General features: G+C 40.9%; 1 protein-coding gene across 4 annotated transcripts; it reads left to right on the forward strand.

Annotated features, from left to right (window-relative positions):
• The first annotated feature begins 1473 nt into the window (after nucleotides 1-1473).
• FMO4 (flavin containing dimethylaniline monoxygenase 4) lies at nucleotides 1474-25798 on the forward strand. Of its 4 annotated transcripts, XM_033196936.1 has the most exons (10): nucleotides 1474-1750; nucleotides 3506-3647; nucleotides 7279-7418; nucleotides 11117-11305; nucleotides 12263-12425; nucleotides 16845-16987; nucleotides 17914-18113; nucleotides 19944-20296; nucleotides 22923-22992; nucleotides 25132-25798. In XM_033196936.1, exons 3-10 carry the CDS (start codon nucleotides 7287-7289, stop codon nucleotides 25556-25558), a joined length of 1677 nt encoding a protein of 558 aa, XP_033052827.1. In that variant the 5' UTR covers nucleotides 1474-1750; nucleotides 3506-3647; nucleotides 7279-7286; the 3' UTR covers nucleotides 25559-25798. The 4 variants fall into 4 exon arrangements, with proteins under 4 accessions (XP_033052827.1, XP_033052830.1, XP_033052828.1 ...); XM_033196939.1 differs by lacking the exon at nucleotides 11117-11305 and having other exon boundaries at nucleotides 25132-25796; XM_033196937.1 differs by lacking the exons at nucleotides 1474-1750; nucleotides 3506-3647 and adding an exon at nucleotides 4043-4175 and having other exon boundaries at nucleotides 25132-25796.
• Nucleotides 25799-26961: the final 1163 nt, after the last annotated feature.

The following is a 26961-nucleotide window of genomic DNA, read 5'->3' on the forward strand; positions in this document are numbered from 1 at the left end:
AGAGGACAAATAAGGGAATAAAAGTTGGCCACCCAGTCAGCAGCAGTGACCATCTCGGATTCCCTTCCATGCTGTGGAAGCTTTGTTCTTTCACTCTTCACAATAAATCTTGCTGCTGCTCACTCTTTGCATCTGTACCATCTTTAAGAGCTGTAACACTCACCGTGAAGGTCCGTAGCTCCATTCTTGAAGTCAGTGACACCATGAACCCACCAGAAGGAACTAACTCCAGACACAATATTTTTCATTTTTCGTTTTAAAACTTTTTTTATTTCTTCTAACAAAAAAAAAAGGGATACATGTGCAGAACGTGCAGGTTTGTTGCATAGGTACACGTGTGCCATGGTGATTTGCTGCACCTATTGACCCGTTCTCCTCTAAGTTCCCCCTCCTCACCTCCCACCCTACAACAGGCCCTAGTGTGTGTCATTCCTCTCTCTGTGTCCATGTGTTCTCATTGTTCAGCTCCCACTTATGAGTGAGAACATGCAGTGTTTGGTTTTCTGTTCCTGTGTTAGTTTGCTGAGGATGATGGCTTCCAGCTTCATCCATGTCCCTGCAAAGGACATGATCTCATTCCTTTTTATGGCTGCAAAATATTTCATGATATTTTTCAAAAGAAAATATTTGCTTCCAACAGAAGATTTTATATTAAAATCTGCATTTGCAGCTTTTACTGAAAAGAGCCTAAGGCCTTGCCATATTGGGCTCATTTTATTAAATAGCAACATTTAGCTGAATTGAATAGACAGAGAAAGTACTTTCCAGTCAGATCATATCTGACCCACTTTCCTCAAGTATGTTACCCTCCTCACTCCTGTAGGCATTTGCATGTGTAGTCACAAGCAAATGTGGTTTAGAAATTGTTCAGTGAACCATGTTGGAAAATATCCCTAAGCACAAGTCCTAAAGATGGTCTGTTATGTTATCTTCCAAGCACAGAGTGGAAGGAAAAAAAGTAAGTTTTCTATTACTGCCACAGCTTCTATAATTACTACCTTTCTTGTGCCCTAGGTTAATATCTAAAATTAGCTTTATGCTTTCTCAAACACATTTCACCAGCTCCCTCTGCTGATCCAACCTGAAGGATAAAACAGCTTAAATTCCTTGTAAGTCCTGAACTTTAAAATCATATTTCTGGGGTTGGAGAACTCCAAGCATGAAAGAACTTGATGAGGTAATGGTCATCTAAATAACTTTCTCATTTGGACAGCTCCTATGGTCATTCAAGCAAGAGTCAGGGTGTAGAGGTTTGTTTCCAAAAGTAGAACTCCTGTTTCGCTGAGAAAGCTGATTTGGGGTGATTTGGCGCCCTCTATAGACTATAATGGCAAGAGCGACGCTATCATGTGCTTCCCGTAAGTTTTAGGGCTTTGCCAGAACTATGACGTTGAGGAGGGTGGGGTAAAGGGGCAGGAAGGGTTTATGTTCTGCCAATCCAACAGCTGTATTCTAACTCACCATTTGGCCCTCCCTTAAGATCACGGAAGTATTACGCTTGTCTCCTACACAACTTTTTTTCCTTGGTCCATATACTTTCTGCTGTCACCAGCAAAGCAGAAAAGACAAATGGCTTTTGTTTTAAACTGAGGGTACTTTTACAAAAGTCATCTTTCCGTTTATTTTTCTTTTAGAAAAAAGAATTTGGGTTTTGAGCTTTTTTTAAAAAAAAAAAAAGACAAACACTTTCCTTGCCTATTTGACTTTGAGAAATAATTTAAGTCAAAGAATCTGCTCTATGCTAACCAAGGTAAGTGTCCTGATTTTTTTTTTTTAACGGGGAAATGATCCAGAAACTGCTTTCACAAAAGATGAGTGTTCTTCTTTGAGTGTGTTCCTTAAGAATGAATGTGATTATTTTCTTTTGGGGTCTCTTGATTAGGGCTAAAGCAAGAGAATTAAGGAGAAAGTCAGGAAGCAAAGGGAAGTTGTAAGGAAACAAAGTTATGTTGTTAGAACCATCTAAAAGGAAGGTGTCAATGAGATAAACAGAATCATGAGTCTTCCAGTGACTCCAGGCTCACCTCTGATTTCATCTTATGAATGAGATGGAAATGCCAGCCATTGGGAAACAAAATACCCCACAGATGGTGTGAAAAAAAATACTGTAACAAAGTAAGAGCATGGTAGGATGATAAGAAACATAAAATGATCAAATTCCAAATTCAAAGAAATCATAATTGATTACATGATTTGCAAATCACCCAAGTCTTTCCGTGTCTCATAAAGGATTCCTGCATTTCCTGGTCAGTCAGGTGTGGGTTGGGGTTTTCCGGTTGTACAAAGGTCTAGTTCAATAGGTCAGGGCTCCTGTCTGCCAACGGACTAAATATAAGCAGCCTATGGCCGGCACGGTGGCTCACACCTGTAATCCCAGCACTTTGGGAAGCCAAGGCGGGCAGATCACTTGAGATCAGGAGTTTGAGACCAGCCTGACCAACATGGTGAAACCCCGTCTCTACTAAAAATACAAAGATTAGTCAGGCATGGTGCTGCATGCCTGTAGTCTCAGCTACTCAGGAGGCTGAGGCAGGAGAATCACTTGAACCTAGGAGGCGGAGGTTGTAGTGAGCCAAAATTGTGCCACGGCAGTCCAGCCTGGAAGACAGAGTGAGACTCCATCTCAAATAAATAAATGTAAGCAACCTTTGAGCAACCAAGTACCTTATGAAGTCCACTTTATAGTTTACAGAGTTTGCACACACATATTCTCCCAATCCTTCAAGCCTGCAGTGTTCTCTCCTACCTTTGAATTCATATCTTTTTTTTTTTTCACCAATTACTTGGTTTTGAGACATAAGAACAGTCCTTTCAAGCTAGAAGGAAACAAAGAGAGAGCCACTTGAACCCTCTGTTTTACAAATGTGGAAGCACTGGCTCAGAGAAATCGAGAATTTTGTCCAGGGTTACAAGCTGCTTCGAGGCAGAAGCAGAACTAGAACTCATATCTCTCAATTTCCACTTCACTCACTACCTTCATCTACTGACTCGAGGCAAAATTTAAAATGGTTGCTCCCATTCAGAAATGTATAGTCTGTAAATATGGATTAATTTTAAAAAGTGCAAATTTCCAAGTTGTTTCTACTGCCTGTAGAGTCTCTAAGTCAGTCCTTAAAGTGCTCTTGCCCAGCACCTTTTTAACCCACAACCCACTCTGTCACTAACTAGGTCTCTAGGCAGGGATAAACAGGCCAGGAGAGTGCAAGCATTCATGCCTAGAGCGTGCTGCTACCATAGGACTTAGAACAAGGTAGCGTCAGTGTCTCCATATACAACATCTTAAGAGCAGTCACTTTTTTTTTTTAATTCTAAGACTTTACTACTATTTCTTAGTTGCAGCGTCTTCATTATCTTCAGGGCCCTACACTTGGCTTAGTACCTGCACTTAGAGGTACCCAGGGATATTTGTTGAATGAATTAATTTGCTGCCAGTCTATTCATGCCAGTATATTTTTCACTTTGGCAATTTAGTTAGCAGCCATTTCTTTTTATGTTATTATTGCAGAGAGAGAGCACAGCAAAGATCTGCCAGCCCCAGGCCTCTACCTAGTGGCCTGGAAATTCAAGTATTCTTATTGGTGGAGGCCATTTATTTCTGGTTAGAAGCTGTCTAAACCTCCTACTCCTCAACTCAAAGGAAAACACAGGTATGTCTGCCTACTCCTTTCCAAACTTGTTGATACATTTTATCTGTGTGAACTGTCTTTGCCAAGGAGAAGAAAAGGAAGAAAGGAGACAAGTAGGGAGGTAGAGAATGAACACTGAGTAAATATTTTGTGTAAGGCACTTTTTTTGTGTAAGTAATATCATGTTTTTTAAAATGCAAACAATCCTTCAACATAGGTATTTTTCTTATTTTACAAAGAATATATCTAAGGTTGCTCCAGTAGGTTGCCCAGGGTCATATGGCCAGTTGGTAGCAGAGAAAGTTCGAACCCAACTCTGCTGCCTCCAAAATCCATTTTCATTGCATTCCATATAGCTCTCTCAACTAAACGGGATTCCCAAATAAGAAGTCTAAGAGGAGAAATTATACCTTTTGTAATAGATAATGAAGCCGGGTATGGCAGTCTCAGCCTTGCAAAGGGCAAGGCAGCAAATACAGTCGGAAATTGAAGGCCCTAGGAAATTCTTCTGATCCTCATTGCAAGTTCATGTGTCTGCCTTAGAGTCAGGTAAGTCTGAGGGTTCCTGGAGGACTCAGGAGTCTTTCTTTACTCCCTGCAGTCAGTAAATTCACTTTGACTCTGTGCCTTCTGATCTGATTAAGAAGCAAGCTACAAAGCCATAGAGAAAAACTCCTCCAAGCCCATCCCAAAGGTGCAGCAGCAAACCTGAGCAAAGATGAAGAGGCAGGAGAATCACTTGAATGCAGGAAGCGGAGGTTGCAGTGAGCTGAAATTGCGCCACTGCACTCTAGCCTGGAAGACAGAGTGAGACTCCATCTCGAATAATTAATAAATATAAGCAACCTTTGAGCAACCAAGTACCGTATGAAGGTGAGGGGAACCACAGGATACCTCAGGTTCTCAGACCAACAGCATGTTCACATCTTGGTTTCAGATCCTGAAATCCATACTCAGTGCCAACTCCGCCTCTTATTAGCAGTGTAGCCTTAAGTTGTTTCAAATGATTATGCTAATTTCCCATTTACTGGCCCTAATAGCTCAAAAAATATATGCTCTCTTGTTTCCCCAAGGCAAATACCACTGTGATAAGTGACATGAGGCTACAAAAATCACACAGGGGTTATACAGCTAGATCTCTCCTCAAAAAATACTGTATCTTCAAAGGCAAGGTGAAATGAGTTATATATGTTTCATAAAACAACAGAATACTTTGAGGTCTCAGCTATTGTTTGTGTGTCTTCTGAATTGGCCAAGGGGGTTGCAGGGAAAAGCAGCGCTTGCAACTAAGTCTACATGAGATATTAAGGGCCTCAGTGTGACATAAACTCGATTTGCTAGAATTAACTCAGCCCATTTGATTGAGGCAAAAGCAATGTGAGATGTGCAGAAGCCTAAATGATAAAATCCAGAAAAACTGGTAAAAACTGGTCCTATATCCCCATGTATGTGTATGTGTACACTTCCTCCAGTTGCCGCTGACAAGCATGAGCATCCCCATTTCTAGCTGACATCGTCTTGGGCTCCAGAATATCCCTTATGACATTCCTTGGGGACTTTGTTTTCTATTATGGTCAGTCTTGACTCTTTGCAAGGTTAAGAACCTCCCTGCAACCCATGTAATATCCTTGTTTTATGGCAAGGCATGGCCGTGACCAGCTATTCTTCAAGACTCTAAATGCTTTGAATCAAAACCAACATTTCTACTGACTGAAATTCCTGGGATTCAGAGACACAAAGTGATAGCAAAGAGCCCCTCTAATACTGAGAAATTCTAGCATCCCAATGGGGTCGAGGTACTGTCTACACTCTAAAATACTACAGATTGAGTACTCCTTAGCCAAAATACTTGGGACCAGGCTGGGCCTGGTGGCTTACCTCTATAATCCCAGCACTTTGGAAGGCTGAGGCCAGCAGATCACTTGAGGTCAGGAGTTCAAGACCAGCCTGGCCAACATGGTGAAACGCCATGTCTACTAAAAATACAAAAATTAGCTGGGCGTGGTGACAGGCACCTATAATCCCAGCTACTCAGGAGGCTGAGGCACAAGAATCATTTGAACCTAGGAGGTGGAGGTTGCAGTGAGCTGAGATTGCACCACTGAACTCCAGCCTGGGTGACAGAGCAAGACTCTGTCTCAAAAAAATAATAATAATAACACTTGGGGTGAGAACTGTTTCAGTAGGATGAACATGGTGGCTCACTCCTGTAATACTAGCACTTTGGGAGGCCAAGGCAGGAGGATCACCTGAGCCCAGGAGTTCAAGACCAGCCTGGGCAATATGGTAGACCCCATTTCTATAAAAAAAAAATTAATTAAAATAAATAAAAAATAAATGTTTCTGATTTCAAGTCTTTTCAGATTTTGGAATATTTTTATTGTACTTACTGGTTGAACATCCCAAATCTAAAATCTGAAATACTCTAGTGAGCATTTCTTTTGAGTTTCATGTCAGTATTCAAAAAGTTTTGGATTTTGGAATATTTCAAATTTTGGATTTGGGGGTTTGGGCTGCTCAACCTATAAAAGCTAAATTTAGTGGAGCATTTACTATGTAGCAGGCACACTTCTAAAACCATTCCAACATTTATCAGTCATTTAATCTTCATAACAACGCTTTAAAGTCATTATTATTATTATTACTATTCAAACAGTAAGGAAACTTTTCCTGACCCCTTGCAGAACTTGCTACAGCAGTGTGGCTTGTTTGCATGTTCAAACCCCTTATGGGAAGGGGAACATGCAGATGGGCAGGTGCAGGAGCCAGGGCTAGTGCTTTTGGGCTCCAGCCCCACAGTAGGATCTAGAGGTATGTTAAAATTAATGCTCTTTTAGCAGTTGCCATTTACAGACAGCTAAGTATGACCAGTTCAGTGGAGATTCAGGTGACACTCTTTTACACCCTACCCTCTTGGTACCCAGGTCCTTGTCCAAAGTCCAGGAAGAATCAGGTCACATGAACTTGAAGGGTGGTGAATGCGGGTATTTTATTGAGTGGTGGAGGTGGCTCTCAGCGGGCTTGTTGGGGAACTGGAAAGGGGATGGAGTGGGAAGATGATCTTCCCCTGGAGTTTAGCCATCCTGGGCCAATCTCCTCTCCAACCATCCCCAGTTGAACTCCTCTTGACATTCAAACACTCCTTCTCTTCTCTCCTTCTCTGCCATGCTGCTCTGCTCTGCCAGTGGAGCTCAGGGTTTATATGGGCATGGAATAGGGGCACGGTGGGCCAGACTGGTCTTGGAAAAGGCAACACTGGGGTGCAAAAACAGGAATGCTTGTTCCCATTTAGGGCTATAGGTTTCCAGGCTTGAGAGTGGGGCCTTTGCCAGGGAACTGTTCTCTTCTACTCAGTATTTCCTTGCCTCCTGTTGGTATCACTATTATTACCATTCACATTTTACAGATGAGAAAACTGAGGCATAGACAGGATAGTTAGCCTAAGATCACACAGTTAATAAGTAGTGAAGCCAAGACTTAAACCAAAACAATCTGATTTCAGAACCTGCATTTTTAAGCAGCATGTGATTCTGCCCCCACTCAAAGATGAAAAAAAAATGCATATATATCACTATAAAAGTTGAGTCTTGTGACAAGGGCTCCCTTCCAAACTTGTTAAATAAAGAAGTTCTGCTTGACTTTCCTCTAACAGAGCATACCATGGCCAAGAAAGTTGCAGTGATTGGAGCTGGTGTGAGTGGCATCTCTTCCATCAAATGCTGTGTGGATGAGGACCTGGAGCCCACCTGCTTTGAGAGAAGTGATGACATTGGGGGATTATGGAAGTTTACTGTACGTGGTTCACATCCTCTTATCTCTATCAGTCATGATCTGGCCATTTGCTTTGTCTCTGCTCAGACATGGTGGCTTTAGCCTGTCTTGGTGATCAAGTAAGGGAGCGGCTTCCTACAACAGCACAAACATGTGCATAATGCAGTGTTAAACACTAGGCAGGATGCAGTCTGATTGGTGAGGAATCTTGAGAATGTGCAGACTTGGGTCAGGGACAGTTGGAAGAGAGAGAAAAAAAGAGTTAAGTCTGACAGATAAGCATAGTATTGGACATTTGTGATGATTTCTGGACTGTAGACTTTCTTTTTTTTTTTTTTTTTTTTTTTTTTGAGAGGGAGTCTCGCTCTGCCGCCCAGGCTGGAGTGCAGTGGCCGGATCTCAGCTCACTGCAAGCTCCGCCTCCTGGGTTTACGCCATTCTCCTGCCTCAGCCTCCCGAGCAGCTGGGACTACAGGCGCCCGCCACCTCGCCCGGCTAGTTTTTTGTATTTTTTAGTAGAGACGGGGTTTCACCGTGTTAGCCAGGATGGTCTCGATCTCCTGACCTCGTGATCCACCCGTCTCGGCCTCCCAAAGTGCTGGGATTACAGGCTTGAGCCACCGCGCCCGGCCAGACTTTCTAAGACAAAGCTGCAGAGTGTAACATCAGGCAAACTGAATAGCACTGGTGAACATAAAAAAGATTACACTCTAGGGAGAATGGAAGTTGGCAACAGGGAGTGGAACCACAACCCCCAGACATTGTTCAGGTCTTTAGGAACCGAACTGGCAAGAGTGAGGCAGGGCCCCAGACCTTGGAAGGCCTTGTGGGAGGGGGAGGGTTCGCTGTCACATTTTCAGAATAGAAAGAACTCAGGCACTAACCAATCCTTCTTAGAAGTGGAATATTTAGCCTCGGAGGCTACACTTAGGTCACCTATTAGGTGACTTGAGCATCAGACAGTGGGGATGCAAGTGGTTAAATACCACCTGCCTCTGGTCAGGATTGGTGCTGGTTACTGGAAGTAGCAGAGTATCCAGTAGGCACTGAGGGATCTGCCCCAGTGGTGAAGTATAAGAAGGTATCAGAAGGTTTATGCCTGTAATCCCAGCACTTTGGGAGGCTGAGGTGGGAGGATCACTTGAGGCCAGGAGCTCGAGACCAGCATGGGCAGCATAGCGAGACCCTGTCTCTACAAAAAATAAAATTAAAAACAAACAAACAAAAAATAAGATGGAAGTTAGGCAGGCCCAAGTACTAAATGCTATAGGGGAAAAGAATAGTGACATTCATTCAACAGGCATGAATGAGAGAAGCCTTCATAGAAGACATGTTGTTTGCTATTAATAGATCTTTGATGGATGATGAATAAAACAGAATAAGCAACTACATATAAGCAGGAGTAGTCATAACCCTAGGATTATAGTATACTAGGAGAAAGAAAAACTTTGGTATATTGTTAACCTCATCAAGCCACCAAATGTTAATGTGGAAGGAAAATATTGGGTCTGGTTTATGTAGCTTCTGCTATTTGGCCCCACAGTTGGTTTGGTTTACTCCTGCTGTTCTAAAGTATTACAGATTAATTTTAGAAAACAATCTTGAGTTAAACAAATAGGGAAAAAAGGAAAAATATAAATTAAGTAAGTAACAATACTCGCAAATTAGTACTATTAAAATTTCAATGTAATTTCTCAGTCATAAATATACAGTTGTCTCTTGGTGTCCGTGGGGGTTTAGGTATCCCTTTGGTTTTGCCGTGGATACCAGAATTCACAAATGCTCAAGTTCCTGATAGAAAATGGCATAATATTTGCATGTAGCCTACACACATTCTCCTGAATATTTTAAATGTTCTCTAGGTTACTTATAATGCCTAATACAATATAAATGTTGGCCGGGCGCGGTGGCTCAAGCCTGTAATCCCAGCACTTTGGGAGGCCGAGACGGGCAGATCACGAGGTCAGGAGATCGAGACCATCCTGGCTAACATGGTGAAACCCCGTGTCTGCTAAAAACTACAAAAAACTAGCCGAGCGAGGTGGCGGGCGCCTGTAGTCCCAGCTACTCGGGAGGCTGAGGCAGGAGAATGGCGGGAACCCGGGAGGTGGAGCTTGCAGTGAGCTGAGATCCGGCCACTGCACTCCAGCTTGGGCGACAAAGCGAGACTCCATCTCAAAAAAAAAAAAAAAACAAACAAACAAAAAAATACAATATAAATGTTATATAAATAGCTGTGACACTGTAATGTTCATGGAATACTAACAAGGAAAGAAATATGTACATGTTCAATACATATGGAAGCATCCTTTATTTTTCCCAAATATTTTCCATCCTTCGTTGATTGAATCCATGGATCTAGAACCTACAGATACAGAGAGCCAGCTGTACTATTTTTTTTTTCAAAAATGTTATCATAATATTAATTTTCACTCATTCAACAAGTACCATGTCCTTCTGCGAGGACACAATAATGAATAAGATAGACAGGGACTCTGTTCTCCTTGCAGTCTGGTGAGAAACAGAAACAGTAAATAGGGAATTACAACACAGTGTCTTCAGGTTCATGGTAGAAGTACAGGATGCAGCAGGGCCACATCAGCTACCTTATGCAGCTCTGTTGGGTCATGGATGACTTCTTAGAGAAAGTGACAGCTAAGAAAGAGGCTTAAGGGAGAAACAGAGATTAGCTTCAGCCACAAGAAGTTCATTGGTGTCTTTAATATAGACCTATTTGTTTTGTTGTTTTGTTTTTGAGTGATGGAGATTGAATCAAGACAAGTTGAGGATTTCATGAGAAAACCGAGGCTACAGTAAATGGTTCTTCTATGAAGATTGAGATAGGATGGAGAGAGACAGGGCTGAAGGGGACATAGGTTGAGAGGATGTTTTGTTTGTTTTTAAAATTAGAGTATTTTGTGCTGATGAGAAGGAGCCAATAGAGGGAGGTAGACTGGGAATGTATATTGGGAGACAATAATGAGAGAAATTAGTAAGGTATTCCCTGAGGAAAGCCAAAAAGGAAGATGCCCAGGGCATGAGTGTAGAGAGTAGCCATGCCAGTGGAAGAAGGAAAAGATAAACAAGACAGGTAATGAGCCCTGCATTCATGGAATTGTTTAAGGACAATGTTAGTCTTGGAGAGCCCTATTTAATTTGGTTAGCTTCTTTGTGGTTTGAAAAATATATTGAATTTAATTATACAATCCCACCAACGATTTCTGATAATTATAGTATGGAGACCTAATGCTGGGTTTCCTGGAACTCTTTAAAATTACAAATAGTGGCTCAGTACAGTGACTCATGCCTGTAATACAGGCATTTTAGGAGGCCAAGGCGGGTGGATCACTTGAGGCCAGGAGTTAGACACCAGCCTGGCCAACATGGTGAAATCTTGTCTCTACTAAAAATACAAAAATTAGATAGGCATGGTGGTGCACACATGTAATCCCAACTATTTGGGAGGCTGAGGCATGAGAATTGCTTGAACCCAGGAGGCGGAGGTTGCAGTGAGTCAAAATCGCACCACTGCACTCCAGCCTGGGCGATAGAGTGAGACTTCATCTCAATCAATCAATCAATAAAAATAAATAAAATTACAAATGGGACATTAATTGCTATGACTGCCCTCTCAGTGAGGCTAGCATGAGCCACCATGATCTCTGTTCTCTTCCTCCTATCTCCATTATCCCAACAAGCTAACTATGCCTTCACCACAGGAATCTTCCAAAGATGGGATGACCAGGGTCTATAAGTCATTAGTGACAAATGTCTCTAAGGAAATGTCATGTTACAGTGACTTCCCTTTCCACGAAGATTATCCTAATTTCATGAACCATGAAAAATTTTGGGACTATCTCCAAGAATTTGCTGAGCACTTTGACCTCCTGAAATACATTCAGTTTAAGGTAAGATACTTTGGGTTATGGAAGATGAATAGAAGGGGGCTGGCCTATTCAGCAATCTAATGAAAATTGGATGTTTAAAGTAAACTTTTTATTGATTTTATCTCTAAATAAATAGGAAGAAAATAAGGACTCCTCTCTTCTGCTGCTACTCAAGTTTTACTCAAATAAATCATTAAAATACTGAACTGGGGACAGGTGCAGTGGCTCACACCTGTAATCGTAACACTTTGGGAGGCCAAGGCAGGCAGATCGCTTGTGTCAGGAGTTCGAGACAAGTCTGGCCAACATGGTGAAACTCCGTCTCTGCTAAAAGTACAAAAATTAGCTGGGTGTGGTGGTGTGCACCTGTGATCCCAGCTTCTCAGGAGGCTGAAGCATGAGAATTGCTTGAATCTGGGAGGCAGAGGTTGCAGTGAGCCAAGATCATGCCACTGCACTCTAGCGGGGGCCACAGAGTGAGACTCCATCTCAAAAATGAAATAAAATAAAATAAAATACTGAATTTGCTGATTCATCCTCTAAATGCCAAACTCTCATTCAGGATGAAATTTTGACTTTTTTTAAGAGAGAAAAAAAGAATTTTGTTCATGAAGCCCATTGGGAAAAAAAAAAAAATCTAGACATCTGAACCACAGAAATTATAATTAGACAAAACTAATTTTCCTAAATATCCCAAAGCACCAGGCATTGTAACTCATCTCTTTCTCACCAGGAATAAAACATGACTGTTTCTTCCTTCCTCTGAAAGATTCAAATGTCTCAAGTCAAAGTCTATATTGCCACCTTTGTGAGTTTGCATAAGTTACTTAACTTCTCAGGAAGATGATAAATCAATATTAATAGACCTCCTGTCATGGGACTTGGCCTACTGAAAGTAACAGACATGGTTACCACACCAGTCATTGCATGAGGTCCAAGGGTGTTGGTGAGAAGTGAGTGTTTGTCTTTCACTTTTAGACCACTGTGTGCAGCATAACAAAGCGTCCAGATTTCTCTGAAACTGGTCAGTGGGATGTGGTCACAGAGACAGAGGGCAAGCAAAATAGAGCTGTCTTTGATGCTGTTATGGTGTGCACTGGACATTTCCTGAATCCCCATTTACCTTTGGAAGCCTTTCCTGGTGAGTCATTTCTACCTGAGACCATGCCTATGCTTCTGAGTTCTTCTAGAAGTAAACTTATTGATTTGCAGTTGGAAATACCTCCCCATGATTATAGATAGCTTTATATTCACTCTGAAAATTGATATGTGCAAAATTACTTTACAAGGTGTATAAGGCACTATGTAGGTGGTGTCAGGTCTTACTTATTTATTAACATAAATGTTATTAGTATTGTTTGAGCTTTCTAATGTGTGTCTAATTCAAATTCAGTGATCACATAAGGCTCAAAACAACCAGGTCTGTCATGAAAAAGAAGAAGCTTTGATTTTAGGGATTAAATTACAGGTAATTTGAATCAGGACTGGCCTGTAATAGAACTTACAGGAAATGAGAGTATATATATTTTTTTAAAGAAACAAACCAGAAATTAAACATGTAAAGCAATATACTCAACTTTCTCTAGAGTTGGAGGTTCTTGGACAAATAAAAATTTAAAAAGGAAAAAAAAAGCAATATATTCACCCTTCAAAACAGTCAACACAATAATCGTACAATTCTTCGGCCGGGCATAGTGGTTCATGCCTGTAATCCCAGCACTTTGGGAGGCCGAGGCAGGGAGATCACTTGAGGCTAGGAGTTGGAGACCAGCCTGGGCATCATGCTGAAACCCTGTCTTTACTAAAAATACAAAAATTATCTGGGCATGGTGGCTCACACCAGTAATCCCAGCTACTCAGGAGGCTGAGGCACGAGAATTACGTGAACCTGGGGTGGGTGGCGGTTGCAGTGAGCAAAGATCATGCCACTGCACTTCAGGCTGGGCCACAGAGTGAGACTCTGTCCCAAAAGTAAATGAACAAATAAATAAATAATCATACAACTCTTAAACCAGGGCTATCCACAAAAAGGAGTTTTAGAACCTTCCATTTGGAAATGCTTTTCACTGTGACAGCATATTCTTTTTAATAGACTCATGACTGTCAAATTGCCATCATTTGAGGTCAAAACTAATTATTTGAGAAGTCAAAAGCTATTCAAATTCAGTTGAGGGAAATAAAATTAATCAATTGAGGATTACTAAAATGTAATAAAGCTACTCTTTGTTACATATTAGTGGCCCTAACGGCAATTGAATAGGTGAGTTTTTGAAATTTCTTCAAGGAATTAAAAGAACTTTTAAGGAAGGAAAACTGTGAAGAATAAAATAGGCAAACATTGGCAAAATGAATGAAAATACATCTTATAAATGTAATCACAAATTGAAAAAATATCCTATTCAAAAAAGGAATCAAGTGAAAATTCAATATATTATTTTGCAAGGAAACACTACTATAAATGGTGGTTGGCTTCAGGCTTGCTACTGATCTGGGGACTAACCACACAACTGTACAGTACTAAAGGAATATAAAAACACCTCTTATAACATTTTCTATGGGAAAATGTGCTATAAGTGCCTAACTATTGACATGGACACTTTCGGAATTTATTCTTTTCAGGTTTGGGATTGTTTACCCTGTATTCCATGCTAAATTCAGTTCCACACAGACTATCTTTTTTTTTTTTTTTGAGATAGGGTCTCATCTCGGCTCACGCAGCCTCAACCTCCTGGGCTGAAGCAATCTTCCTGCCTCAGCTTCCAGAATAGTTGGAACTACAGGCGTATGCCACCACACCCAGCTCATTTTTGTATTTTTTGCAGAGACGGGGTCTTGCCATGTTGCCCAGGCTGGTTTCAAACTCCTAGACTCAAGGGATCCACCTGCTTTTGGCCTTCCAAATACTGAGATTACAGGACTATAACTTTTTAAGATTCCATTTCTGCTTTTAACTAACCACCACAGTCTCTTTCACAAATAGCTTTAGGACCCCTGTTGAAATGAATGTTTTCCTTGGGGACATTAACTCTTCTCTGCATTGAAAGTATCAGGACTATTTCTACGCTATTGAAAAAAATCCATAGAAATCGCAAGCTTTGTCTATAACATGTCACCACAACTATTTGAAAGTTGACATTGCAACACATACATACCCTTTTTAAAAATCTATATTGTCAACCTAATGGAAGAAGCTGAGGCACATGTGATTTTGAAGAGTTTACTTGAGTCAAAATACAATTTTAAAGAGTTTCCTTGAGGATCGCTGCTTGGGAAACATTTCCAAGTTGCCTTGGGAAGTGCTCTGTTCAGCCTTTGTTACAAGCAGGTTTCTAAAGGGAACAGGGAACTAGGAGTGCGCAGATACAAAGTTGTTTGACAGGAATTCTCATCAATTTACAGAAATAGCATTGATTAGTCATTGGCTGTACATTTTTGAACTATAGGCTATGAGTTATGACATCCAGCGTATAGCATTGTCAGGTTAATTTATGGCTACTTAATGTCAGTAAGTCTAGAGCCCAAATAGCAAGTGTCTTCAAGAGATGATTACTTAACTCAAGATGGGGAGTGACATGTGATTGCTGTCAAATTTCAATGGCTCTCTGGCCTGATAACTTAAAGGGGACTTGCATTCCTCAGATAAAGTTTCTTTTATTTCCAATATAAACTGACTTTTGCTGTTTTCCTGAAGTAGTAGTTTTAATTTATCAAATATATTTCTTTTTCATTTTTTGGCACTGCATTGACATAATCAGTGACTCAGAACTACCTACACATTCTCTATTTTTTCTTCTTCAGTATGTAATTACAGAGAATCTGTCATTTGCAAGTCGTTGTGTTAGGCAATATGAAAGATATAAAATCCATGAGCAAAGTTGAGCCCTCTAGTAAATTCCCTCCAGCAAAACCTCATAAGTGGCTGAATGTCCCACTCTCCAATGCATTTGATGCATATTCTGTTCCCACTTCTTGGAAAATTCTTCATGCTCCCCTTTTCCAATTTCTAATCATTCTTTAACAAATTCTCACTTTAAGAAAATCTCGGCCGGGCGCGGTGGCTCAAGCCTGTAATCCCAGCACTTTGGGAGGCCGAGACGGGTGGATCACGAGGTCAGGAGATCGAGACCATCCTGGCTAACACGGTGAAACCCCGTCTCTACTAAAAAATACAAAAAACTAGCCGGGCGAGGTGGCGGGCGCCTGTAGTCCCAGCTACTCGGGAGGCTGAGGCAGGAGAATGGCGTAAACCCGGGAGGCGGAGCTTGCAGTGAGCTGAGATCCGGCCACTGCACTCCAGCCTGGGCGACAGAGCGAAACTCCGTCTCGAAAAAAAAGAAAAGAAAAAACAAGAGAAAATCTCCTTCAAATGCCTTCACTGGCTCAGTCCAGGCTGGACGTCCTACTGGAGCCATCATAATGCCTTCTCTTCTGGGAGGCAGTATATAGCATCATGCCTGACAGCTGAGCTCCAGAGTCAGCCATCTTGAGTTCCCATACGGGCTTTGCTATCTACTGTATGGTCTTGGGCAAGTTGCTGAACCTCCCTGTTTTGTGCAGTTGGTTGGCTGGTTGGTTTTTGGGTTTTTTTTTTTTGCACTGCAATCTCAGCAGTGCAAAACAAAAACAAACAGGGCGTTAAGCCATTTGCTCAGGGATTTTTTTTTGTCTCAATCTCAGCTTTGACAAAATTGAATAATACTATGGGATTGCTGTGAGGTTTAAATTTGCTAATACAGACCAGGTGTAGTGGCTCATGCCTGTAATCCCAGCACTTTGGGAGGCCGAGGCAGGCAGATCTTTTAAATTCAAGAGTTCAAGACCAGCCTGGGCAATATGGTGAAACCCTGTCTCTACTAAAAATACAAAAAATTAGCCAGGCATGGTGGCATGCACATGTAGTCCCAGCTACTCGCAGGGCTGAGGCGAAAGGATCACTTGAGCCTGGGAGGCAATTACAGTGAGCTCTGATGGTGCCACTGCACTCCAGCCTGGGTAACAGAGCTAAATTCTTTCTCAGCAAATAAATAAGTAAATTTGTTAATATGTATAAAGTTCTCAGAAGCCTGGGACTAGCATAGCAACGGTCAACAACTTACTGTTTTTGTTTGTTCAAGATCTTTATTCAGTATCCAAAAGAAGACGTCAGGTAGGTATTTAGATACAAGTGTAGTGGTCCTGGGAGAAGCCACAGTTGGATATAATACTTATTGTAGATGAACTAGAAACAATCTACTTTTTGCCCAGGATGTTCAGCATAGTATATGTTTCTTATTATCTGTGAGTTTGATTTCCTGAAGCAACTGCTTTAAAAGGCACACACATATGGAATTCAAGATCTCCTATGTTTATAACAAGGCAGTTTGTACTAAATCCACATCTAGGCTCACAGTGTCCCAGGGGAGAGGGAGGTTATATGCTTTTTCTACTTCCTGCCACTAGCAGCATAAGCAAAGGGCTGCCATAGTTGTGGGACTTAGCTTTTTCCACAGACCCTATCCTTGCATAGTGAGAAATTATAGCTTTAGATATTTCAGACTTTCTGATCCTTCACTCCTCTCAGGAATTCATAAGTTTAAAGGTCAGATCCTGCATAGTCAAGAGTACAAGATCCCAGAAGGCTTTCAGGGCAAGCGCATCTTGGTGATCGGTCTTGGGAACACTGGAGGAGACATTGCTGTGGAACTCAGTCGAACAGCAGCTCAGGTATATCATCTCTGAATTAATGTCCCTAATCCCATCATTAGTGATGGTGGCTAGAAAGAGGTATTCAAAACTATGAAGTACATTGGCCAGTTGCTAAATTATGCAGACATAGAGTAAGTGGAAAAAAAAGAAAAAAACACTGAAAATCTTTAAAGCCACCCATGGTCCTTTCTGAACTATTTAAAAAGCCATGCTTTACAGAACTGAACCATCTCCAAGAAGGGTCTAGGAGAATTGTGTGGATGCCAGACCTCTAAGCATTTTTCAGAAGTGCTTCTTCAGAAACAAGACCATATAGGCAAATTACTTCACCCAGGTCAATTATCTTTTTTTTTTTACACTGTCCCTTTGTCATTCTGGCAAAATACCTATGTAAGAATAGAAAGGTCATTTTCTTGAATGTTTCTAAGTTCTCTACTAAAAGTCGTATTTGTACCTTGTTTCAAGATAAAAGCAACTCTTGCACAACAAATATACATAATGATTTTAGAAAGTCTAAGACGAGATTCACAAATTAGAAATCGATTGCACTTTAGCATAAATTAAAGGACAATGATTAGATCTGGAAAGAATAGATTTTTATTTAAAAATAAGTTAAAATTGCTTTTCCATACCTTCACTTTAAATTCTATTTTGCTTACATGTAAAAAATTGCCAGAACAATTACATGTGTCTACAAATATTACACTTCTACATTTATAATTCTATAAACATAGCAAAATATTTAAGAGATATACAGATCTAGTAAAGTGATTTTGAGAACAATGACAGCAATAGGAACAGATAATTGTATGCAGACCTATGTACAAATTCACCAATCCTCTATTGTTATAAGACCAAACTGGAATAAGATCATCTGAAACACACTGATGAAAAAAACTACAAAATGATGAACACTTATTTATCCTTCTTGCCTTACTTTTTAGGTACTTCTCAGTACTAGAACTGGTACCTGGGTTCTCGGGCGTTCTGCAGATTGGGGCTATCCTTTTAATATGATGGCTATAAGAAGATACTATAGTTTTATTGCACAAGTTCTGCCTTCACGTTTTCTGAACTGGATTCAAGAGAGGAAGTTGAATAAGAGATTTAATCATGAGGATTATGGATTAAGTATTACCAAAGGGTACTTACATTTTTTATTTAGTAGAAAAATTATTAAATCAATATTTCTCATTATATTTTATTCAGAATGCAAAATGTTCAATAATTGTAATATTGCCTTTGTTTATTCTACTCTAAATCTATTTCCCTAAGACATTATCCAACAGGTACCAGAGCAGTTCTTAAAATATGTGTATTCTCTCTCTGGTAGCAGAAGTAGTGATTCATGAGGCTAGAAGAAAATAAAAGATGAAAACTTTCATTTCCCGCTGTTACAAGTATCACATATTTTTGTCGTTGTTATTGTTGTTGGGGGTTTTTTGTGTTGTTGTTGTTGTTGTTGTTATTGTTGCTGTTGAGACAGGGTTTTACTCCCGTCACCCAGGCTGGAGTTCAATGGTCCGATTTCTATTCACTGCAATCTCTGCCTCCTGGGCTCAAGCTATTCTTCTGCCTTAGCTTCCCAAATAGCTAGGACTACAGGCACAGGCCACCTCGCCCAGCTAATTTTTGTATTTTTAGTAGAAATGGGGTTTCGCCTTGTTGGCCAGGCTGGTTTTGAACTCCTGGTCTCAAGTGATCTACCTGCTTCGGTCTCCCAAAGTGCTGGAATTCTAGGAATGAGCCACCCCACTCAGCCAAAATGATATATTTTAATATACATCTGGATAGAGTTGCACATTGGCAAGTAAAAGAAAGTCTTTGAAAAGCATGTAAAGTCATTAAATATGATTTTTATTATACACTTGACCCAAATATTTTTCTTTGGTAAGATACCTTTTTGTTTTTTGCTTTGTTTCTTTTTTGTCTGTGTTTTTACCCTTGAAATGTCTTTCGGCCGGGCGCGGTGGCTCAAGCCTGTAATCCCAGCACTTTGGGAGGCCGAGACGGGCGGATCACGAGGTCAGGAGATCGAGACCATCCTGGCTAACACGGTGAAACCCCGTCTCTACTAAAAATACAAAAACTAGCCGGGCGAGGTGGCGGGCGCCTGTAGTCCCAGCTACTCGGGAGGCTGAGGCAGGAGAATGGCGGGAACCCGGGAGGCGGAGCTTGCAGTGAGCTGAGATCCGGCCACTGCACTCCAGTCCGGGCGACAGAGCGAGACTCCGTCTCAAAAAAAAAAAAAAAAAAGAAAAAAAGAAAAAAAGAAATGTCTTTCAACTTATGAGGAAAACTACTGGCAAAGGATGATTTGATATGTACATTTTATAAAGATATTATGTTTGATGTGATTAGGTAGAACGATGGTCACACTGAAAATATTTATCAGTATAATTTTTTTTTAATGGAGTCTCACTCTATTGCCCAAGCTGGAGTGCAGTGGTGTGATCTTGGCTCACTGCAACCTCTGCCCTCCCCAGGTTCAAGTGATTCTCCTCCCTCAGCCTCCCAAATACCTGGGACTACAGGTGCAGGACACCATGCCCAGCTAAATTTTGTATTAAATTTTTATTTAAAGAGTTCCTTGCTAATTTCCTCTCTGAATAATGTCATTCCTTGGAGACCCAAGTAATGTGAGACCCAAAATTGATCATCAAATGGATTGTTGTACACTGTACGCTGACACTCTGAGAAAAGCACTGCTCCAGAAATTAGTTCTAAGAGATAGAGTTTTAAACCCCAAGCAAGAAAGAGTAGGTTTAGTCATTTTCTACATGCCTTCTACTGAGAGCAGAAACACAAACCATGTTATAAACATACTAAGTCAAGTAGATGACTTTGAATTAGACATTGGTTAATTATCTTCCTTAACTTGGCAGGTAATTTCCCTGAATTGACTAAATAAGTCATTTGCTGAAGTTTCTCATAAAAATAACTACAGTGAATAATTTTCTCCTGTGTGTCAAAGGAAAACAGCAAAATTCATCGTGAATGATGAGCTGCCAAACTGTATCCTCTGTGGGGCAATCACTATGAAAACCAGCGTGATGGAATTTACAGAAACCTCTGCTGTCTTTGAAGATGGGACAGTGGAAGAAAACATTGATGTGGTGATCTTCACTACAGGATATACGTTTTCTTTTCCTTTTTTTGAAGAACCTCTTAAAAGCCTCTGTACAAAGAAGATATTTCTATACAAGCACGTCTTTCCCTTAAACCTGGAGAGAGCAACATTAGCCATCATCGGCCTTCTCAGCCTTAAAGGATCCATTTTATCAGGCACAGAGCTCCAAGCACGATGGGCCACAAGAGTATTCAAAGGTACCGTGACTCTACTGAAAGCCCTCTCTTTAGATCTTAAAATTGGTGCCCTGCCATTTAGTTAAAATCAAACAGATGTGAACTAAAGTAACAAAATATTTTTTAAATTAATGTACAATTAATTGTATATGTTTGTAATATGATGGGTGTGCTGTGTCACTTAATAGGAAAAGATATTTTGGCTCTGTGGGTGAGATAAATTTGGACAACAGAATATAATCAAATTTCTCAGATTAGCCGAAATTATTGAAGGCTTCATGATCCTATTCTAGCCTAGTCTAATCTATTTACTCCTAAATCTTTTCATTTAGTACTAAAAGTATAATTTTATATTGCTTCCAAAGAAAGATATTGGAATAGTATACACTATGAATGAAGTTGAAATTAGAGGCCTATAAAAAAATATTTTAGACACTGGAAACTACTTTCTGTCAATTATGCGATAAGAGCATAGATGCTGGAGTCAGAGCTACCCAGGTCAAATCCCAACTTTGAAATTATTTAGCTTTGCAAGAACCTTTCTAAATCTCAGCCCCTTCATCTGTAAAATTGGGATAGTAAATCCTCTATCACAAGAATTTTGTAAAATGGATAATGTCTGCAAAGCGATTAGCACTGTACTTGACATATAACTAATGCTTATTAAGTGACAGGGTTTCTCTGACCACTGCTATTGCTATCATACCTCTCTGAAGTAGGGCAAATTTTAGATTAGCAAGCATTTTAGTTTTAAAGAACTGCAGTTTTCTTATTTTCAAATATAAACAGCCATAGCAATTGGGCCAATCAGCTATGCTGTAGAAGAATTCTGTTCTTAATGAATAAAAACAATCACCAATAATTTATAAATAGCACACAACATGGTATGCTAATATGTCATGGTATTAAGTAGTGTTGACTTATATCAAATATTATATTCTAGAAATATAATAGATATCAGTCACACTTAAAACCGTACATTCTCCTAAGTTGGCAAAAAAAGGAAATGTTATTTGAATGAGGGGAGGGGAAAGAAGGCAGTTAGAAAATCTCATTTTATTTACATTACAGAAAAAAATTCTACAACCCTCCAGTAAATTACCACAAATTTCTGTTTTTTAAGGCCAATTAAAGTGTTTTCACAGCATTATCTAATTACATTAAAACCACAGAAGACTTCATTAACTACCTGGTTTTTAAAAGTATTTTATGGTGAGCTCCCAAATGGTTATTAGAATGATAAAGCTAACAAAAGAAAACTCGTTTAGCTCACACCATAGGAGTAATGGCATGCTTCTCCTGAGAACTTCCAAAAAGCAATCTAGGAACAACCAATTAAATCTTGCTAGTGTTTTAGAGGATAAGGCGACCCTAGTGGAAGGCAGTCCACAGAGCTTAGTTGGACCTATCTCATGTGGAAAGTAAACCCACACCCTGGCCCAGCACTTGGCACCTGACAAGGGCAGGACTGGCCAGAATGGGATGGCGAACAGGGTAGACTAACAAGGGTCACAAGTGGCCTGAGGTGGATAGGGACAGTGAAGGGGCAGGGGGTGGGGACAGAGTTTACATTATAAGAGGGAGTATGGATGTTCTAGGAACCCAAAAGACAAACTGGGATTTTAGTCTCTAGGGAAGTTGGACAACTGCAGAGAATTATCAGGGTGCAAGCTGTTAAGGAAGAATAAGGTTTAGAATTCAGAAAAACAAGAAGAGCACAGTCCAAGTGCTAAGACTGCCTAGACGGGAGATTGGGAATGAGCAGGTTCTCACAACAAAAGCAGACAGAGCCTGGGTGAGACTGACTGAGAAACTGCCAGGCCCCTTCCACACTTGAGGCTCCTTGTGTAACAAAAATAAAAATGTTCTAAGGCAGGGTTATAAAGTGAGTTGTTTTTTAGAGACTGGTCCTCGCTCCATTACCCAGGCTGGAGTGCAGTGGCGTGATCATGGCTCACTGCAGCCTCCATCTCCTGGGCTCAAGGGATTCTCCCACCTCAGCCTCCCGAGTAGCTGGAACTATAACCCCATGCCACCACACCTGGCTAAATTTTTATTTTTTGTAGAAAGAGTGTCTTGCTATGTTGCCAGGCTGGTCTTGAACTCTTGGATTCAAGCAGTCCTCCTACCTTGGTCTCCCAAAATGCTGGGATTACAGGCATAAGCCACTGTGACTAGCCTAAAATGGGGTCATTTTAAGTGTTTACATCGAACCAACTAATAGCTTTAACACAAACACACCACACTCACACACACACACACACACACACACACACACACACAATGTGGAGGGTATACATACAATATAATATAAATTATATTATTTATACAGTGAAAGCAGATGAAGAGAGACAGTGCAGGCCAACTGGCACAGGTGCAGGGGTCTGGTGAGTGTGGCGCAGGCTGACAGTTGGGTCACAGAAGCACCTTTCTTCACAGTTCTGGCAGTGGAGTACCCTGGTTAAGTGAGCTGGAAGGGGAATTTTACCTCCAAAAAATGATTTTCTGTGCTGCAATTCCATTCTGAGCTTTGACTGTCATGTGTTCTGAAGTTAGAGCAGTGGGAGGCTAGAAATGAGTGGGAGGAGAAACTCAATAAAGGAAAAGCCACATGTGACTTCAGTGTTGTTTGTGATTTTTCCCACAGGACTCTGTAAGATACCTCCATCCCAGAACTTGATGATGGAGGCTACTGAAAAGGAACAGCTCATTAAAAGGTATGAAATGTAGCTTGCTCTAGGGAAAACTTATAGTGTATTCTGTTACAAAAAAAAAAGTATTCAGAGTATAAAAGCCATTCCTAAAGAAGCAGTACGGCAGGTTGGAAATAACTCCGCCTTAGGAATCAGAAGGATACATTTTTAGTCCTAACTCTACCACCAATCAGACATGTGGCCTTAGACAAGTCAGTTGGGGACACCAGGTCTTTTCAGTGGAACACACAGCCTGGCCCCCTACCGGTGGCCATCCTGTCTTCGCTTAGCCCAGGAAATCTATTCTGTCTTCACTTTCTTCCTACCTCTCAGGCTGCTCTTTCTCTGTATTTGCTGGTATCGCCTCTTCCTCACTCCTAAAATTTAGTGAGCTCCAAACTTAGTCCTCAGGCGTCTTCTCATTCCTATTTACACCCACTCCCAGGTGGCCTCATCCAGGCGCGAGGCTTTAAATACCATCATATACTCAGGGCTCCCAAACTGTGTCTCTAATTCAAATCTTCCTCCAGAACTCCAGACTCCTAATCCCACTCCCTCTAGATAGCTCCACTTCGATATTTAATAGGTGTCTCAAATTTAATATGTCTAAAAATTAACTCTTGACCCCTCCACCCCCATCTGTGCTGTAAATGGGCTGATCGGAAACTTTTCCCCATCCCAGTTCATAGCTACTCATTCCAGCTGGTCCAAACCAAGTTCAGTCAAAAACCTTGGAATACTCCTTTTCTCTTCTTTTTTTCTCACACCCCATATCAGCAAATATTGTCAGCTCCTACCTGCCAAATAAATCCAGAATTCAGACACTTCTCACTACCCCTACTGCTACCACCCCAGACCAGACCACCAACATCTCTCATCAGTACACCTGCTGCCACCTCTTACCTGGTCTCCCTCCTTCCACTCTGTTCTACAATCTAGGCTTGTCACAGCATCAAGAGTGAGCTGTGTCACATTGCCCTTCTACTCAAAAGCCTGTGGTTGCTTCCTTTTCACTCCCAGGAGCCTCCCTGCAGCCTCTGAGGCCCACAGAACACCCAAATATTGATATACCCTCACTGCCCACTGCTCTCCATTTCATCCGTGCTGCTTCAGACGTTCCAACCTCCTACCTGTTCCTCAAACATGCCAAGCATAACCCCCTCAGAACCTTTACACTCACTCTTCTGTCGGCCTGGAATGTTCCTACGCTCACTCTTCTGTTGGCCTGGAATGTTCCACCAGACACCCAAAAGGCTCACACTGTTCAAATGTCACCTCCTAAGAGAGAGGCCTTCTCTGACAACACTAAATGTGACAGCAACCCACCCTGTCTCACCATTGCCTTTCCCCTTACCCTCCTTTCTATTTCTCAGAATGCCCGTTATTACCACCTGATATATTACATATCTACTTAGTTGGGGTTTTTTAATAATTTGTTCATTTCCCCCATTAGAATGCAGGCTTTTTGACAGCAAGGACTTTGTTTTGTTCACTGTTGGATCTCCAGCACCTACAATGGTGCCTGCAAGGTGATAGACACTTAATGTTCATTTATTTATTTATTCACTGAATGAGTGAATGATTGACACTGGGACATCATAAAAGTTTACTGACAGAAATAAGTAAACTTCCTGAAAAGTAAAACATCATGGAAGTTTACTGCCAGGAATAAGTAAATAAGTAAGTTTACTGACAGAAATAGGTATGAATAATGCCTTCATGTTAATATATAATATGCTCATGTCTGTGGAAAGTTCAGTCCTTGTATACCAAGTATGGCCCTCTCAACTCACAATTCACACCAGTAAAAAATTTAGGTACATATGATGCTTTCTGGTCATATTCATTCATTCAACAGCTATTCTGTTTGGACTGATCAGACATTGTCCTCACATCAAATCCAAGAACTGAAAAATTATTTAAAGCTTCTCTTCCAAGTGCCTCCTTTTATCATCTCTAGTAAAATTAATTAGCTTCACAGATACCCTCTGTAGATAAACTCCTTTAATTTCTTTCTTCCTAACATACAAAAACATTCCCAAACGTGGTTTGATTTCCCCCAAAAAATGTAACAAAATGATGGGAGGAGGGGTGGGTCTGATAACTTGAGAAATGCAGGGCAGGAGTGATTAATGAAAGGTACTCCATCTTTTTTCCTCTCAGGGGTGTGATTAAAGACACCAGCAAAGACAAATTGGACTACATTGCCTACATGGATGATATCGCTGCCTGCATAGGCACAAAGCCCAGCATCCCACTTCTGTTCCTCAAGGATCCCAGACTAGCTTGGGAGGTTTTCTTTGGGCCGTGTACTCCTTACCAGTACCGCCTTGTGGGCCCTGGAAAATGGGATGGAGCCAGAAATGCCATCCTGACCCAGTGGGACAGAACATTGAAACCTTTAAAAACTCGAATTGTCCCTGATTCCTCCAAGCCTGCGTCCATGTCACATTATTTAAAAACCTGGGTGGCACCTGTCCTACTTGCCTCTCTTCTACTTATCTGTAAATCTTCACTTTTCTTGAAGTTGGTGAGAGATAAACTACAGGACAGAATGTCCCCTTACCTAGTAAGTCTTTGGCGAGGATGAACCTGATTGTTACCAGGGTTGCACCAAGTCATGCTAATTCTATCTCCAAGTATCTTGTGCTTTCCTCCTCTGCTCTCCATCATAACTGCTATAAGCCAAATTTAGGCCCAGTCATCTCTTATCTGAATTATTGTATTGTCCTCTTTGTTTTCAGTACCCTCTTTCTTGCCACTCTTTCCAATGCATTTTCTACCCTGCTACCTCAGTGATTATTCTAAAATAAATATCTATAATATGATTTAGCTGTGTCCCCACCCAAATCTCATCTTGAATTGTAGCTCCAATAATTCCCACATGCTGTAGGAGGGAGGTAATTGAATCATGGGGTCGGGTCTTCCCCCATACTCTTCTCATGGTAGTGAATAAGTCTCATGATATCTGATGGTTTTATAAATGAGAGTTCCCCTGCACAAGCTCTCTCGTGTCTGCCTCCATGTAAGATGTATCTTTGCTCCTTCTTCACCTTCCACCATGATTGTGAGGCCTTCCCAGCCATGAGGAACTGTGAGTCTGTTAAAACTCCCTTCCTTGGGAACATCACACACCGGGGCCTATCATGGGGAGGCGGGAGGGGGGAGGGATTGCATTGGGAGTTATACCTGATATAAATGAATTGATGGGTGCTGACGAGTTGATGGGTGCAGCACAGCAACATGGCACAAGTATACATATGTAACAAACCTACAAGTTATGCACATGTACCCTAGAACTTAAAGTATAATAAAAAAAAAAAAAAAAGAATTTAAATCTATCTAAAAAAAAAAAAAAAACTCCCTTCCTTTATAAATTACCCAATCTTGGGTATGTCTTTATTAGCAGCAATAGAACAGACTAATACAATATGGTTTATTACTCTAAAGTAAATATATGGTTTATAAATATGCAGGAACGTCTGATTCCCATGAAGGTCTCAGTAGAAACAAAATGGCACTCAAATTAAGTTGAGAAAATTTTTTTCTCTTAGAGACAGAGTCTTGCTCCATCACCCAAACTGGAACATAGTGATGCAATCATAGATCACTGCAGCCTCGAACTCCTGGGCTCAAGCTATCCTCCCACCTCAGCCTTCTGAGTAGCTGGGACCATGCCTGGCTAATTTTTTTTAAAGGTTTTTGTAGAGACAATGTGTTACTATTTTTTTCTCTTTCTTTCTCTTTCTTTCTCTCTCTCTCTCCTTCCTTCCTTCCTTCCTTCCTTCCTTCCTTCCTTCCTTCCTTCCTTTCTTTCTCTCTTTCTCTCTTTCTTTCTTTCTTTCTTTCCTTCTTTCGAAAAAATAGGGCCAGGATTTTGCTATGTTGCCCGGGCTGGTTTACAGGCATGAGTTATCATGTCCAGCCTCACTATTTTTTGAGATCTGAGATCTTGAACTCTTGGGTTCAAACAACCCTCCCTCCTCCACCTCC

This window comes from Trachypithecus francoisi, unplaced genomic scaffold (assembly GCF_009764315.1).
Source record: "Trachypithecus francoisi isolate TF-2019V2 unplaced genomic scaffold, Tfra_2.0 Lachesis_group5, whole genome shotgun sequence".
Lineage (NCBI taxonomy): Eukaryota > Metazoa > Chordata > Mammalia > Primates > Cercopithecidae > Trachypithecus > Trachypithecus francoisi.